Source organism: Onychostoma macrolepis, chromosome 21 (genome assembly GCF_012432095.1).
Source record: "Onychostoma macrolepis isolate SWU-2019 chromosome 21, ASM1243209v1, whole genome shotgun sequence".
Lineage (NCBI taxonomy): Eukaryota > Metazoa > Chordata > Actinopteri > Cypriniformes > Cyprinidae > Onychostoma > Onychostoma macrolepis.
In genome coordinates, this window is record NC_081175.1 from 12991572 (window position 1) to 13007831 (window position 16260).

General features: G+C 38.7%; 2 protein-coding genes across 7 annotated transcripts; one reads left to right on the plus strand and one right to left on the minus strand.

Moving 5' to 3' along the window:
* Positions 1-89: 89 nt before the first annotated feature.
* Positions 90-6740, minus strand: rbm14a (RNA binding motif protein 14a). Of its 3 annotated transcripts, XR_009267852.1 has the most exons (5): positions 6613-6740; positions 5362-5725; positions 4436-5279; positions 1670-4045; positions 90-991 (listed from the first exon to the last, which is right to left on the minus strand). XR_009267852.1 is itself a non-coding variant. In XM_058757647.1 (4 exons), the coding sequence occupies exons 2-4, from the start codon at positions 5708-5710 to the stop codon at positions 3763-3765; spliced, it is 1476 nt and encodes a 491-aa protein (XP_058613630.1). In that variant the 5' UTR covers positions 5711-5725; positions 6613-6740; the 3' UTR covers positions 90-3762. The 3 variants fall into 3 exon arrangements, 2 of the variants coding, with proteins under 2 accessions (XP_058613630.1, XP_058613631.1); XM_058757647.1 differs by having other exon boundaries at positions 90-4045; XM_058757648.1 differs by lacking the exon at positions 6613-6740 and adding an exon at positions 6503-6604 and having other exon boundaries at positions 90-4045.
* Positions 6741-6884: 144 nt separating this feature from the next.
* rin1a (Ras and Rab interactor 1a) lies at positions 6885-16234 on the plus strand. Of its 4 annotated transcripts, none has more exons than XM_058757642.1 (12): positions 6885-7354; positions 10144-10269; positions 10435-10693; positions 10786-10900; positions 11141-11213; positions 11305-11396; positions 12415-12980; positions 13052-13559; positions 13652-13960; positions 14657-14788; positions 14988-15154; positions 15243-16234. In XM_058757642.1, exons 3-12 carry the CDS (start codon positions 10505-10507, stop codon positions 15555-15557), a joined length of 2466 nt encoding a protein of 821 aa, XP_058613625.1. In that variant the 5' UTR covers positions 6885-7354; positions 10144-10269; positions 10435-10504; the 3' UTR covers positions 15558-16234. The 4 variants fall into 4 exon arrangements, with proteins under 4 accessions (XP_058613625.1, XP_058613626.1, XP_058613623.1 ...); XM_058757643.1 differs by having other exon boundaries at positions 10505-10693; XM_058757640.1 differs by lacking the exon at positions 10144-10269.
* Positions 16235-16260: the final 26 nt, after the last annotated feature.

Sequence of the window (16260 nt, forward strand, 5' to 3'; positions counted from 1 at the left end):
ATGCATTTAGTGTTTTATAAAAATGTAAACAAATCAATTGAACATGAAAATAAAGAATGAGAAGAAGAAAAAAAAACAAGACCACATAATATGATTTAAGCATCATTTATTGAACTTCACAAGAATAAAATACAAATATCATGGCACTAAAGCCAGTTTGCAAATAAAAAACGTTAGGATTAATATCCCTCTGACTCTGACAATTACATAAACCACAATAAAAGTTGCCCATACAGACCTAGAAAAAAAAAGATAAATGATACTCGAACATCCCTGAATCACTGAGTATTTCAGTTCTTGATAACCTACAATCATAGTTTATCTACAAGTAATGCTCCACTGTCCAACTTTTCAAAAAGCACCTCTAAATTAGAGATGAAGCTGTAGTTCATTGGAAGATTATGAGCAAGTCAGAAAATCAATACGCATAATTGTAAAGCGTGTTCATTTCTAAAATTAGATGAGATTTGAGGTTAAAGCCTTGTTGAAGATTAGAGGAATGAAAAAACTGATTTCAAAAAATTTAATTATAGACAGGAACGTGATTTAAGCAATGTGACTGAATAGGCTTACCTTTAACAAACACTCACCAATTTTTTTTCTGACAAATTCATAGCAGACTGTCCCTAGGTTAAACTGAAAAAGATGTTACTTCCTGCTTATGAACATACAAAATCATGCTCAATTCTTACCCTAAAAGAATGGAGAAAAAATAACCCCTACAATAGTCAAAAGCCTAAATTTGGCAGGAAAACAGATGAACCCTTTTCTAAGAGTGAAAACTGAAATCAGAGTGTTGCAGTGGGATCTATGATCTAGTGAGGCTAAAATTGTGGCAGTAGGCATAAAGTTGAGGTGGATGTGAGCTGGACGCATTGGTTACTCACCTACAAGACCATTGCCCTACTTTTCGTCATCTCTGCACCCTTCTTAAGTACTCAAAGCACAGTTGAAGCGCCTCATCTCGCCAACTGGAAGTGCTTCAAAAAGACTAAATGCCAGAGAACAAGCCAAGGCAAATGTCAGCCATTCTTCCCTCGAATTGTTTAAAAAAAAAAAACACTTGGAAATTAATTTCCAGGTCATCTTGAAAGCATACTGCGAAATACAAACCTCAAAGGCACAAAAACCTTTTATCATGAGAATTTGGAGCCAAGTGTCAGTATATAAATATGAACAATGCAGTAAGTAGAAAAGCTTTGTTTTGTTTGTTTAAATACCAAACCATGAGCATTTTGGGAAGCTGAAAGAGGTGATTCTACTGCTCCAGGCCATTAAAAAAAATTAATTCCCCCTCAATAGGCACTGATCCAACCACATAGCAGAAAACAAGTGCCATCCCCATTGTGTTGACTCTATTGTCAGTATAAACTGATGTGGACATGATCTGAGCTGCTCTAAACAGCTGTGTAAGAATCATGCATTAGCCCCTCAATGCAGAACACAAGATCCAGGGGACGTGGTTGGATCCACATCTAGTGGGTGGAGATTGGTAGGTTTAGGGATCAGGGGGTGGAGACAGGTAGGTTTAGGTATATGTAAGATGGGAGGAGTTGGATCTGAATCCAACCACGCCCCTTGGATCTTGTGTTTTGCAGTGAGGACCATCTCGAATCATGGGGAAGTGTATAATCGAGGTGCAGGCGTGGTTGGGGGCAAATGGCTTTACCTTAGTGGGGAGCACGTCCGAGGCATTGTGGGGCGCTAATTCTCTTCCCCCGTCATGCTCAACTTGGCGTCCTGAGGCCCGGGAGCCATTATAGCTGTAGTTAGCGAAAAGGGAAAATGTGGCTGGAACAGCAGTAATAATAACAAGAAACATGTACCATTTATAATAATACAAAACAGATCAAATAATTTACTGTGTAGAATAATTTGTGTGGAGCTCTGGTGTGCTGCAAAAAGCTACACCACCACCACCTTTCCATCTGCATTCTATCACACATCAAATTGAGAACATTAACACTACAGTGGATGTTTGCCTGTGAAGTTTAAGTAAAGAGATGAAGTCGAATGTAGAGTGGTGAAATTATGGGTTACATGTGCTAAGTGAGATTTGTGTGTGTACCCCACCATATTTCTTTGGAATGAAAGACTGAAGACTGCCTGAGGGGCATTCTAGGAAAAGAGGACATACATAACATGATTAAATCATACCTTACAATTTCAATCATTACACACTAGATACATGGACTTTAACCTGGATGAATTATTCACACACTTTCAGTTTATAATGTCATAACATGAATGTTTAATTGAATTGCCTAAAATGCTCATGAACTGGGACAACACATTTTTTTCCTTAAGAACAAAAAATACAATTGTATGAAGCACTTCACGTTTTTTTTTCACTCTTAGAACCAATTGCTCTAACTAGCTATATGTCAGGCCCGAACAGGTTTTACACTTCCCATCCCTAAATAACTAAGTGTTTCCACCCCAAAGCCCCTGAAATCAATTCACATGACTCTAAGGATAAAGAGACTATGATAAATGTAAATGTGAACAAAATAAATGGTCAGAGAAACATAATAGTAATTGCATGGGGCTACTTTCAGAAAAAAAACAAAAAGAACGTAAAAACCTCATTCTCTTTTAAGGTCTTTTGAGGGGTTTCCAGACGTACTTATATAAGTCAATACTCCCAAGTATTCTGTCCATGTAAGAGAGGGATGCAAAGCCAGAGATGGCAGTCGTTTGCACTTTAAATCCTGAAAAACATGCATAATCGCTACTGGCAGGCTATAGAACCAGTTCTGTTTGCTATTTAGCAACAACGACATTGCGAACTCATTCAGAGTCAGTAAAGGTATCCGAATGGAAAACATTTAGTACAACGTATAAGCTTCTCGAGTGACAAACAAGTGTGTCCCTTTTGCAATGAATCTATTCTTACCCTCTCTTTTCCAACAGATGATTTTAATATCAGTTTTAATGTTGTCGAAACTGGGCAGGTATAACCATCTGCACTAGTGAGGCAGTGGTTAGAGCATTTAAGTACAGGTTTGTGGATTTGTTTGGTAATGATTCACCTTTATATGCCCAAACGCCCTCCCTCACTCAAATATGAATATACGAAGAAGGTTTTTGATTGTGGTGCTCATGTGTAAGCTATGGGTTCAGTTAACATTGTGTTCTCACTCTCTCACACACACAGACTTCACACAGGTCCTCTGTACATTCTAGCTAAACTATGCTGTCTTCCTAGTCGCTGTGAAATTTAACATCAGTCCAGGCCAAATACAATATATTCACAACAATTTCGATTAAGATATTTGGCTGAGACTTGCTCCTTTGTTGAACCATGAATTTAATAAAACTGTACCTGATCTGAAATACTTGGTTTTACAAAAGTCTGTACACAAAAAAGGTTTATTTTCACAAGGCACAGTCACATTTGACTTCAGAGAATGTTTGACCCGACACAATGGTCAAACAGTATTTTATCTATAAAAGTGAGAGCTGATGTAATTCTGAGCACTTCGGGGGAAAAACTAAAACAAAAACAAAAAAACTTAAACCGAGAGGAGCTCAGAATCAAAACTTTCATGGCCTCGTAAACGTCTACATTCTGTACATAATGAGATATTTAACATTATGAGGGGGAAAGACTGCGATACTACAATATCTGGGTTTGATGTAGCAGTAATAATTCAATTTATCCCTTTCCTCCAGTTTCTTTTGTCATGTAGGACCAAAACTGACACACGCACACATTTTCACAACCAAACACGCGTGCACACACTCGTGAGGTGGTGGGGGTTATCGATATGGGGACTCAGATGTGTGTTGCTGAGGGTAATCAGGACGGCGTAGGAGGGGCTCCTTGTGTGTTGAAGTTGGCTCATACACTCTTGGTGAAGCAGTTGTGCCAGGGGCGGCCATCTGTTGCACATCCATTGGGCCTGGAGGCATCATGGGCATCGGAGGGGGTGGTGGCGGTGGTGGTGGATAGCTGTACTGGTACTGCTGATATTGCTGGTACTGCTGGTATTGTTGGTACTGCTGGTACTGTTGGTACTGTTGGTAGTACTCAGCATAGCACCTGGTATGGAGAAAAGAGTGTTTAGATGTGTTTTATTGACAAAACAATACAGTTATTTAATTTTTAGGGTGTTATATACACATATATATATATATAAAAAACACACAAAACTTAAAATATACTATTAGATTATTTAATAATAGACTATTCAATAATTAGACTATTTAATAATAGATATATAATATCTCTTAAAGCCATATAATTTAAATACACACTTGTTATATTTATCATTAAAATAATTTCTAACATTGTATATAATGGTTTCTATTTATATAGCTTTTTAGAATAAATATCTAAATAATATATATATATATTTTACAAACATCTCACCAGAGATTATTTTATTAGTTATATTATTTTTTAGTTGCAAAATATTTAGAATGCCTTCACCTTGCAATTGGGTCTCCATTTTTGACTGCAGGTAGTTCTGGACCACCAGGAGGTGTTGGGAGCAGGGCCCGTCGTTTGGGTCGTGTCTGAGAGAACGGCTGGGGAACTGGATCAGGCAGTAATGGGGCCGAACGCCGTATCGGACTTCGGTCTCGGTCAGATTTGGTCACTGCCTGTTGTTCAGCCAGCACTTGCTGTCCCTGCTCAAAGAATCGGGCCCGAGCGGCTTCAAAGACAGCTTGGGGGTCACGCTCTGTGCCTCCCATGGTCCCATAAGCTGGATTGGCACCGTACAAAGAGGAATTTGCTCCATAGGCAGGGTTAACGGCGGCAGTGCCCGGCGGCGCCTCTCCTTCGGTGGGGTAGCCGTCTGCAGCTTGGCTTCTGTTCATCACCTGGTCTGCGACAGAACTGTAGACTTGACTCGCCAGGGCACCGTAGACCGCAGCACTGACAGGTTTGCCATCAACCCTGGAAGTGGTCAAGTCTTTCAGAGCTGCAAACGTTGGGTCAGTGCTCGCAGTGTTGTAGAAAGAGTTGTGGACACTCTGCTGCACCTGAAGGGGAAGTCCAGCAGCAGCGGCAGCGGCCGCAGCCAAGACAGCAGCCTGACTCTGGTGGTGCTCCATTGAAGGCCTGTTAATCGGGCATTCTCCTGCAAAGTGGCCATGTGCCCCGCAGCTGGCACACGGGACCTTGTTTGTGGTCGGCTGTACTTTTGAGAGCTCCACTGCAAGTGGACGCCCCATAAACGAGGTCCCGTGAAGACCCTCAATGGCTTGTTCTGCATCCTCTTTGCGCTCCATGTGCACAAAGGCGTAGCCTGTAAATGAGGAGGGCTTTGCTGCAAGAGAACACGTCATAACATTATATAAAGGCAAAAAATACGCACTGATACAAAGCAGGTGCATCGTACACATACTTACTCTTTACTTTATCACAATCGAGAACTTTGCCGTAAGCCGAGAAGAGATCATACAGGTCTTCAACTGAACAGGAAGCGCACAGGTTCCCCACAAATACTTTGGTGGAATTGAGAGGCCTCCCTTTGGATTCCTCAACTACAAGGCTCCGGCCACGGTACTCTCGACCATTCAGATCACGGATGGCACGGTCAGCAGCCCCTTCTCCCTGCAGATGGACAAAGGCAAACTGCCTCAGTACAGTTATGTGCACCACTTCTCCATAAGGGGCAAAAAGTGCTATTAGGTCATCTTGTGTGGTTTCCAAATCCAGATTCCCAACAAAGAGCTTCACTGCGCTGCTGTCGTCCATTGCACCCCAGAATACCTAAAAATAGGGAACAAGCCTTATTTCTTTTTTTTTTTTTGGCGGCAAGACCTAATTCGTTCTAAAACTAAAAGGGTCTGAAATGCAAGGCGGGCTTATAAAACATGACTTGAATTGGTTGAGCTTAATAAGGAGCACTGAGGCACTGCAATTCGAATTACACGCGCCTCTTTTACAGATAGTTTCGTTCAATATAACAGCCACGTAGCTGCTTTTCCTTTTTTTTTTTTTTTTTTATTAATGTAAAAAAAAAAAAAGTGTTAGAAACAGGCGTGTTTAAACCTCGCTCTCGCGTATGACGCTGCGCTTTAAAAATGCGACGCTTAAAATAAAAATGCTTCCTTAAACACAAAAACGTATTCTGAGTGAATAGCCCCACACTACAGTTAGTCGCGCCACTCGTAGTAAGAAAGAAAAAAAAGAAAGTCTCCGATCATTACAGTTATTTAAGAAACCCATTGCTAGCCCGCCAATTGCGGGGACGCGCTGATAATCTGCGCTGCGTCGTCGTTTCTAGAAAGCGCTGAGCTCACCCAGTTTAGCTAATGACAACTGGCGGTGATTTACACGCATACTGTTAGCCAGCTGACTTTGAACATCTTCCTCGAAACTTTCGCACCTGTCAACCCCATAAGAGGCACTATTTGTGCTCATATAAGCCTCGAAGGCACTAAAATCGCATAATTAGCACACGCGTAGTTTGCTAGCCACGCGCTAGCTTGTTAGCAGCCATAAACAAGGAAATACATTTAAAAAAATATCGCTGATCTCACTCACTGTTAAAACAATAACGGGAATGGCTAAAACAAATTACGAGTAAATGCTAATAAACTGATCCGAAGCACTAAGGTGTCAAACAGACAAAAGTGTTTTGTCTACCCTCTTACCTAACGCGGTGGAGAGACTTCATATCCGTTTCCCGACTGTTTGACGGTGTTCTTCTGGTTTAGTCCGTGTGAGTACAAATACTAGACGGAAGGATCCGGACGCTATCATTGTTATAGAGTAGGCCTATACTTCATACGGAAAGTTCACAATTTCATAGGGAAGAATGTTGTTTTTCAAATAATGTTTTTCGAAATACTTAACGAGATACACCCAGAGAGACATAATAAGTGATTTAATAAGAGTTGAGGATTCAGGTTTGAGCTGGAAAGTCATTAAAACATTTTTGAATATAATTTCGTGACATTTGATACAATATGAACATAATGTGAAATCACACGCGTACACAAAATTTAATTTTTGAAGAAAATAAATCTTAATATATATTTTTTTTATTTATTTATTTTGTTTCCTCATTATATTTGTGTATATTGTTTGTGTCACAACAACGCATGCGCGTAACCAGGTATGAAACAACTTGTCATGTATGAGAACTCTCCCCTGGACACACGTGTGGGAAGACGAAATGTGAAAAGTGTGAATCCGTTTCATAGACGCCTGTGGGCATCTTTTCAAGCGTGTGGCAAGGGAAATAACGAGCAACATTCACCTCTAATTATGTATTTCCTGGACTTTCCACATTTCCAAAAGTAATTCAGAGCATTTCATGGATCTGACAATTTGGGAAAAGTCACGAAGTGGTGTAGTTCATTCTTTTTGAATAACAGCGACTGATAAACAGAGGTAAGTGACTCTTCTTCTTTATAGCTTTTAAATAGAATAATATGTTTGGTTATGATGACTATGTTTTAGTGCCATGTGGCATTTACATTACAGTAAAATATTAACCTTCAAAGAGAGATTGAGGAAGTTTGTGCTCACGAGGCGTGAGTAAGATGCAGATTTTTGGAATTTTTTTATTTTTTTTAATACTGAAGATTGTGTTTAATAATGACTTTTGACAGATGCTGCGTTATTGAACAAATAACAAGAGACACGTGACAACTCGCATTGTCAAGATTTATATCTATTGTACTCTCTCTCTAGACCTACTAAAGTTATTAACTACTATGTTATTGACTACTAATTATCATTATTATTATTATTGCTGAATTATTAGTGAATTACTATTCGTGAATGATATTATTATGGCCATACCGTTTTCTAACTTTCAAGTCTCGAATATGATTGCATTTTTAAATAAAAGTACTATACTGTGCCATTTTTTCAATAAAAAGATATGTATCCACTGTATATACATTTAGTGCTGTAATACTGTTACAGCTCCTGAAAATATCTTGCTCAGGCAACAATTTAAAAAACCTCAGCCTGCATTACAAAACAGAGATAATAGCAGCTCCTTCCTAGTGCATACTTAAAGGCTTCTTTCTCACCAGTCTGAACTTGCTCTGCTTATGCCGAGACTCCAGTAAATGAGGCAGCAGTTATTTCAGAGCTCTGATGGACAGGACTGCAGTTTACACCCTGTAGTTTTCCATTTACCCCATATTCACCATTGGAATGGTTAACTTTGTTCTATGTTTTGCTCAGCAATTTGGTCAGCCGTGCTTGCTGTTTTTAAATGTGCAGTATAAAACAAACTTGAAACTAAATGAGAATGTTCAAGGTGCTGAAATGTGCATAAAAAAAATTAATAAAAAATAAAATAAAAAGTTAAAAGTCGTAATCTCTTATTATTTCTTTTAAAACCGGGGAAGCAATTTTATTTTAAATATTAATATTTGAAATACCTATGTGCACCAAATCAAAAGTAGTGCACCAATTCAGAAATCCATTTTGATGTTATGTGAGAAAATATATTTATTTGAAATATCCCACATTTAGGTTTTTTATGAAATGGCCAATTTTGTTCAGGTAAACATGTTTATAAAATTTTTAAAAGTTGATTTTTGCAAAAAATAAATAAATTAAATTAAATAAATAATAATATAAATTACTAAATAAGTTGTGTATGCTTGTGTATTTAAGGTATAAATACTTTGTGTTTTGTGTTTACACCAGTAAATATGTATTTAAAAAAAAAGAAAATTATTGTTGACATATAAGCAGACTTATTAATATAATATGATAAACTATTATTAAAGCCATGTCTCGGGATTAAATCTAAATAAAGCTACTCATGAATCTACAACATTCAGGGGGATTTTTTTCAAGGAACCAAATGGTCCCTTGAGAGGAAAATTTTAATATAGCACTATATTAATATAGTTTTTACACTTAAAGGGTTAGTTCACCCAAAAATGAAAATTAGCCTGTGTTTTACTCGCCCTCAAAGCATCCTAGGTGTATATGACTTTCCTCTTTCAGACGAATCCAATCGGAGTTATATTAAAAATTGTCCTGGCCCCACCAAGCATTACAATTTTTAATATAACTCAGATTGGATTTGTCTGAAAGAAGAAAGTCATATACACCTAGGATGCCTCGAGGGTGCGTACATCACAGGCTAATTTTCATTTTTGGGTGAACTACATTTACATTTACATTTCATCATTCAGCACACGCTTTTATCCAAAGCGACGTACAAATGAGAACAATAGAAGCAATCAGACCATCGACCGTGCAGCAGTATACAAGTGCCATGACAAGCCTAAGTTAGTCCAGCACAGTACATGTAGCTAGTTTTTTTTTTTTTAAATGAATAGAATAGGAAAGTGTTAATATTAGTTGGTCAGGTGCTGGCGAAAAAGATGTGCCTATAGATGATTTTTGAAAATGGTTAAAGACTTCAAATTCCACCAGCTGTGCACAGTCCAGGAAAAGGTCTGCAAGAGAGATTTGGTACCTCTGGGATGGCACCACAAGGCGCCGTTCACTTGCAGAACGCAAGCTTCTGGAGTGTGCATAAATTTGAACTAGTGAGTTTAGATACATTGGTGCAGTGCTAGTTGTTGTCTTGTAGGCAAACATCAGTACCTTGAATTTGATGCAAGCAGCTAACCCTTTAAGTGCATATGTAATTATTATTATTTATTTATTTTTTTTAACCAAATGATGATCTTTTTTTTTTCAAACATTTTTTTTTTCACATCTCAGTTAGGGGCATGAAGTTTCGGGAAAAGTATCTGGCCTTTCCTAAATTTTAACAGTGGAGGCGTGTGTGTCCGTGGGTAGGAATGCTCAGTGGAATATGTAAGCCTCTGTTGCTATAGCAGCATTTGGCTCTTGCCAAAAAGTATTCCATACTGGCCCACACAGAGTCACCCTGCTACCCAACCTCACTCAACTAGTGAACAAGTTACTTAAGTGTTAGGTTTAGAGACTAGAGTGTTCATTACATAAGATGCATCAGTGAAGTTTTGAAATAATCATTCACTTTCACTTATTTTATTATCGTTATTATATTTTTTAACGGAATAGGACAGATTCTCATCATGATAAACGACCTTTATTACACACTTCTTGAATTTAATACTAATTTCAGTTCCTCTTCACTTTCCGTAAAGTTTGGTATAAATGACGCTTCTGTCGTGTTGTCTTTAAGAACAATGCACTTATTTTTTTGAATGCAGAACAAAAACAGAAGAGAGGTGCTATTAGTCAGATTGTGACACATGGTTCTCACATGGCCAGGATAAAGACAGAGTCAGCGAGGGAGTTTCCCTCAGCCATTGAAGAGCAACGGTTGGAAGGAATAAGTAGGCACATGATTGTGTTGAAAATAGTCATTCTAGGAAAACAGTTACAAAATGTTAGAGAAAAACAGAGATGTGTACATGAATAATTTACTGTAAGGCAGAGGTCTCAGTCACTGACTTAAAGACATCCTCTTGAACTGCTAAGAACTTCCTTTTTTCATCAAGTGCCAACGCGAACATCCACAAAGAAGAGATTCGTTGCCAAAGGAGTTGAAATCTCGCTGTCGTTCTGAAGATGCAGGGTGACCCTGTCTACGACTATCCTGAAGCTCGGCCCTTGGGGGAGAGACGGACATGTCCACAGAGAGGATCCCTGAGGAGCATCAGTGTACTGGACCGGCTCTTGTTGACGCACCCTGTGTGGCTCCAGCTTTCCATTAACTCGGCTACAGCTCTTCACATCCTGCGGTGTGAGCCCCCTGGGGTGAGCAGCACATCCGTACCACCATCTGTTTTAAAAACAGACAGTTACAGCAAACTTTAACAGCATTTTTGGAAACTTTTGTTACCTTGCAGACCTTCCTGGTGCGTAAGTCCAGTACATCGCAGAAAAAAATGTTGTGCGTCCGGCTGGCAGACGACAGCATGCCATCCTTCTTCAAACAGGTCATCATCCGAGAAGAAGACTCAGGTGAGTTTGAAAGGTACCAGTTTTATATAGGAATATATTAAGCTTGATATCTTAAGTAAAGTGTAAACAAGCAATACATCCTGAAGAAAAACAACTAAAAAAATGTACATTTTTAAATTACATGTAAAATATGTGTTACATAAAGATTAGTATAAGTCGGGCATATTATTCTGCTTTTTATTTTCAGTTGAATTTTTTTGTCAACTTAAATTATCTAAACTATTTCCCTTTTATCAACAGCCTTCTCTTTGGAAAGCTCTGCTATTAGTTTCCCAGACCTGTGCAGACTCGTTGCCTTCTACTGTGTTAGTCGGTATGGATTAGTATTTACTATTTTGTATCTACAACAACAGCATGGCACTCCCCAAATATGATATTTCTACATGATTTGCATATATCTGTAGGGATGTTCTTCCTTTCACTCTGGAGCTGCCTGAAGCCATTGCCAAGGCTTCTTCACACAAACAGTTGGAGTCAATCTCTCATATGGGTGTGGGTAGGTACAAGATTCATAGTCTGTTTGAAAGCTGCTGCTCTGTAAGGCATGGTAGATCATTGCTTCTTGTATACTGTCTCTTTGTATAGTACAAAAAACACTAAATTGGCACACAAAAAAAAAAAAAAAAAAGTGGCAAAAGTTTGGGGCCAGTATGTTTTTTTTTGTTTTGTTTTTTTTTATGTGAAAGAAATTAATATTTTTTTTAGCAAGGACACAATAAACTGATCAAAAATGACAGTAAATACATTTGGTCACAATTTTATTTTAAGATCTATTTCTCGCCATTTACAAACTGTCAACTACATATTTTGCCTCAATAAATTCCTAAATTGCTGCTTATTAATAGTTAGTAAGGTAGTTGTTAAGTTTAGGTATTGGGTACGATTAGGGATGTAGAATATGTTCATGTAGAATAAATGCTGTATAATACTAATCAACTGCCAATGTTAATAATAGGCATGCTAATAAGCTAATAAACTAGTTAATTGCGAGAATTGGTCCATGTACTAAAGTGTTACCAGACATTTATAATGTTATGAAAGATTTCTATTTTAAATCAGTGCTGTTCTTTTGAACATTATATTCATCAAAGATTAAAAAACAATTTTTAATATGGTTATTTGTAATATGGTTCTTTTCAACGTTGATCATTAGAAATGTTTCTTGAGCACCAAATCAGCATATTAGAATGATTTCTAAAGGTCATGTGACGCTGAAGACAGGAGTAATGATGCTGAAAATTCAGCTTTGCCATCACAGGAATAAATTACAATTTTATTCAATTATATTCAAATAGAAAGCAGTTAATTTATATATATATATTTCACACTCTCTAATAGAGGAAGTGTAGTATCCAGTACTGGCCAATATAATTCCAATAACTGATATAATAATTACAAAAAAATTCTGAAATCAGCCAATGACATTATTCAATATTTTAGAATTTGTAAATGTCAGCTAATATGTATCATAAAATATGTTTCTCCTGATCTCGATGCTCTTCTGTATTCAACAGAGTTCTGGAGTTCCCACTTAAATGTGCGGGGTCCTCGCAATGAACCTTCTGCCACTGACAAACTCTTGCCTCCTATTCCAAGCCCACAAGACTGCTTAACGCCCGTCAACCCAAACCCCACTCCGTTCCAGGAGCTATGTCCAATCCAAACACGGAGTCCCTGCGAGCTAGATTACGGGGGAGGCAAAGGTTTATGTTTTGTCAACCCTCTTTTCCTACAAGACTACCCAGGTCGCAACGCCATGCACAGGCGTCATAATTTCAAAAGCAGCATCAAGGTTCGTGTCTCCACTGAAAATTCCAGCCCCTTGTCGCCCCCTGTCCTCCCACCACCTCCACCGCCGTTACTGGCTAAAGCCAAATGCAAAGCCAGATTGAAAGCTGCAAAGCAGATGACCCCACCTGATGCAGTTCAGGCCAGTGAGGAAGCTATCAAAAAGACTGTGGAGGAAGTCACGGACTACATGCAACCTTGTGTATCATTACAGAAGAAAGCCAAGGTCACCTCTACTCTTTCTCCCACCGCTGAAGAAGATGACTATCAGATGCCTAAAGTTCTTCAGAAGGTATGGAACCTATTTTATGGGACATTTTAGTTTCATTTCTGAGATTTTAATAACAACCTCTGTGTTTTCAGGCCCAGGCAAAAATCCTGGAGCAGAAAGGACAGGAAGAAGATGAGGAGGAAGCAGAAGAGGAGGAAGGACTTGTGCTGGAACAGCGACATGCTCCGTCTCTCAGTGAGCTGGACAGCAGCAGTTCCCTCAGCAGTCTCGACGAGACGGAGGAAAGTCCCGAACGTCCTCCTCTCATACGAGGCACTAGCAACCCTGTCATGCCACCTCCCAGGAAGTCCATGTCTGCTCTGCGCAAAATGAGCGCTGCCTTCATATCCTTTTTTGCCCCAGAGAAGCGAGTGGCGCGGATGGTGGAGGACCTGTCTCGAGACCGTCGCATGGCATTTGGCGCTCTGGTTCAGGACTTCCTGAGGCAGCAGAGAGAGGCGCTGAAGCCCCATTGCTTGACCTCTGCTGTGCAGCTGCTGCAGGATTTGCGTCTCTTCATCAGTCAGGCCAAAGCTTTCCTTCTGGAATGTGGAGAGCTGGAACCTCCAATAGAAACTCTTTTGACTGAGAATGAGAAAGGTATTTAAGTCAGTGTGATTTTATCTAATAATGTTGTCGGTATTATCTACCCACTTATATCCTGAATTACCACCATATTTTCCTGTGTGCAGACCAAGCACTGGAGAAGGCCATGTTCCGCTGTGTGCTGAAGCCTCTGAAGCCTCAGATTGATGCAGCTCTTCGGACCCTGCACAAACAAGATGGTTCCTTCCAAAGAATGATGGACAGCTTGCAAAGAGCCAAAGGAGCCTCACCACAGAAGCTATTTGGGGTTCAGGTGGGCGTTCCTGACGCCCAGGGCATTGAGAAAATTAAGCACAAGCTGACTCTAATGCAGCGGGCGTACTCGCCCATTGACAAAGTGCTGCTGCTCTTGCAGATCTGCAAACTTATTTACAAATCTATGAAAAATAAATCAGGTAAGGAGTTCTGGAATAACACTGGTTAATTTTATGTGTAGATTTATTTCCACACATACACTACCATTCAAAAGTTTGGGGTCAGTAAGATTTTTTGAAAAAGCTTTTGAAAGAATTATTTTATGCTCTTGTCAAAAGTACAGTAAAACAGTCAAATATTGTGTAATATTATTACCATTTAAAATGACTATTTTCTGTTTGAATATATTTTAAAATGTAATTTATTCCTGAGATGTAAAGCTGAATTTTCAGCCGCCGGTACTCCAATCTTCAGTGTCACATGATCCTTCAGAAATCATTCTAATATGCTGATTTGTGCTTAAGAAACATTTCTAATTTTCAATGTTGAAAAGGGTTGTGAATCAGTGATGCATTTTTCAAGATTTTTTGATATAAGTTCAAAAGAAAAGCATTTATTTGAAATAGAGATCTTTGGCATAAATGTCTTTAATGTCACTTTTGATCAATTTAATGCATCCTTGCTAAATAAAAGTATTGTATAAAAAAATCTTTCTGATCCTTAACGTCTAAATGGTAGTATATATGTGTAGGTGTAACTAGTAGGCATGCACAATATACTGGTATCATATTGATAATTGGCTGAGTTAACATATTGGATATTGAATTGTACATTCTCATTTCCCATATAGATTATCTTAGCCATCATCTAATGTTTATCTGTATTCTTAAAAACAGGGCAGGAATTTGGTGCAGATGACTTCCTCCCTGCTCTCTCATATGTGATGGTGCTGTGCAATATGCCAGAGATCTCTCTGGAGGTGGAGTATATGATGGAGCTTTTGGAAAGCTCTTGGCTTACAGGAGAAGGTACGGACACAACCAGCGCCATGTACTCTGCTGTCAGATTTACTTAGGAATTTTGAGTTACACAGCTAATCAATACATACCTAACTTTTATATTTTTTACATTTGGTAAACTTTGAGTGTGAGTGTTATCCTCTTAACCAAACTCAAGTTTTCATTCTATAAAGCCTGTAATAATTATTTATTATTAATTCTCTTGAAGGGGGTTACTATCTGACAAGTGTCTATGCCAGTCTGAGTCTGATTCAGAGTCAGCCGGAGGATGTGCCACCAAACTGCCTTACAAACCAGGCCAGAGAGTCTCTGAAAGAATGGAGCCGGCGTCGGAGCAACGAAACCACAAGTCAGAAAGACAACAAATTGCACCAGGTCAGATACACTGGTTGAACAAAGCACATCTAATCTGAATTGTGCAAGTATAGTCCAAAAAAAAACAAGTTTTGTTTCTATGCTACAGAGGTTTATAAAGGTGCTGTTTCAAGATGGCGACAGTAGCTTGGTAAAAACTCTCATGTGGAAGACTGCTCTCAACGGTGAGGCTATGGCTCAGCTCTGTGCTGTGAAGTTTGGAGTGGACCGGCCGGAGGATTACAGCCTGTACTGGAGGAGAGATGGGGTGTTAATGCCTCTCCCGCCTAACGCCCAGATTCAAGACCTGCAGAGCATGAGCGTGAGTGGGGTTCCTCTTATTTACCAGGCGTCCAGTCAGGATGAAAGGTCCCAGAAGCTGAACAGAGGGAGCGCGGTGGACCTAACAGAGGCGGCTTCATAATATGGGACTTTTTCAGATGTCACATATGTAGGTCAAAGCAATTCTGCATTTTATGCAGCATGCCTCATTTCTCAAAGAAAGGCTGATGAAATAATAATAATATCCTTGTAATGGAGCTCAGTAACCATTTGAGGTGTTTTCCACTGAATCTATTTAATGTTGACTGTACGATTAGATTACACCTCTAATAAATAAAGGCTGTGTTTTGGCATCATGGAAACTTTCCATTACACAATATGTAAGAAGGTTCTTTAGTTTATGAAAATGTTGTTTACACACTAAGAAAAAAAGTTTTTGTTTTTTTTAGGAACTGTTCACCAAAAAGTTCTTTGTGGAACCGAGAATTATTTTATTGTATTGCTGCAAGCCCCCCTTTTAGAACCTTTATTTAAGTTTGTAGATTTTTGTAAGATGCTAAACCAGCCTGTTTATTCTCCATTGCTGGTAATTATTGATTGTGTTTAGCTGGTGTTGTGTGATATTTCATTGGGCTAAATTATTAAGCATTTGCTTGTGTTATATTATGTGTAATATCTTAATATAATCTTATAGGTTGGTTATCAATGACTGGATTCATTACTCCAACTGATTTTTTTTTTTTTTTTCATTTTAGTCTTTTCTAATGTAAAATGTATGAGTAATTAACCAATTATGGAAATATCTAATTTATGAGATGGTCAGTATTGAGATATTGGATTTTGTC

Bases quoted from the DNA above. Each gene is read 5' to 3' on its own strand.
- rbm14a (XM_058757647.1), bottom strand. From the start codon at position 5,710: ATGGACGACAGCAGCGCAGTGAAGCTCTTTGTTGGGAATCTGGATTTG. The intron at 5,280-5,361 runs GTAAGTATGTGT...GTTCTCTTGCAG, and splicing joins CGATTGTGATAAAGTAAAGA to CAAAGCCCTCCTCATTTACA. The intron at 4,046-4,435 runs GTGAAGGCATTC...TCTCCATACCAG, and splicing joins AATGGAGACCCAATTGCAAG to GTGCTATGCTGAGTACTACC.
- rin1a (XM_058757642.1), top strand. From the start codon at position 10,505: ATGCAGGGTGACCCTGTCTACGACTATCCTGAAGCTCGGCCCTTGGGG. The intron at 10,901-11,140 runs GTGAGTTTGAAA...TTTTATCAACAG, and splicing joins CATCCGAGAAGAAGACTCAG to CCTTCTCTTTGGAAAGCTCT. The intron at 11,214-11,304 runs GTATGGATTAGT...ATATATCTGTAG, and splicing joins GCCTTCTACTGTGTTAGTCG to GGATGTTCTTCCTTTCACTC.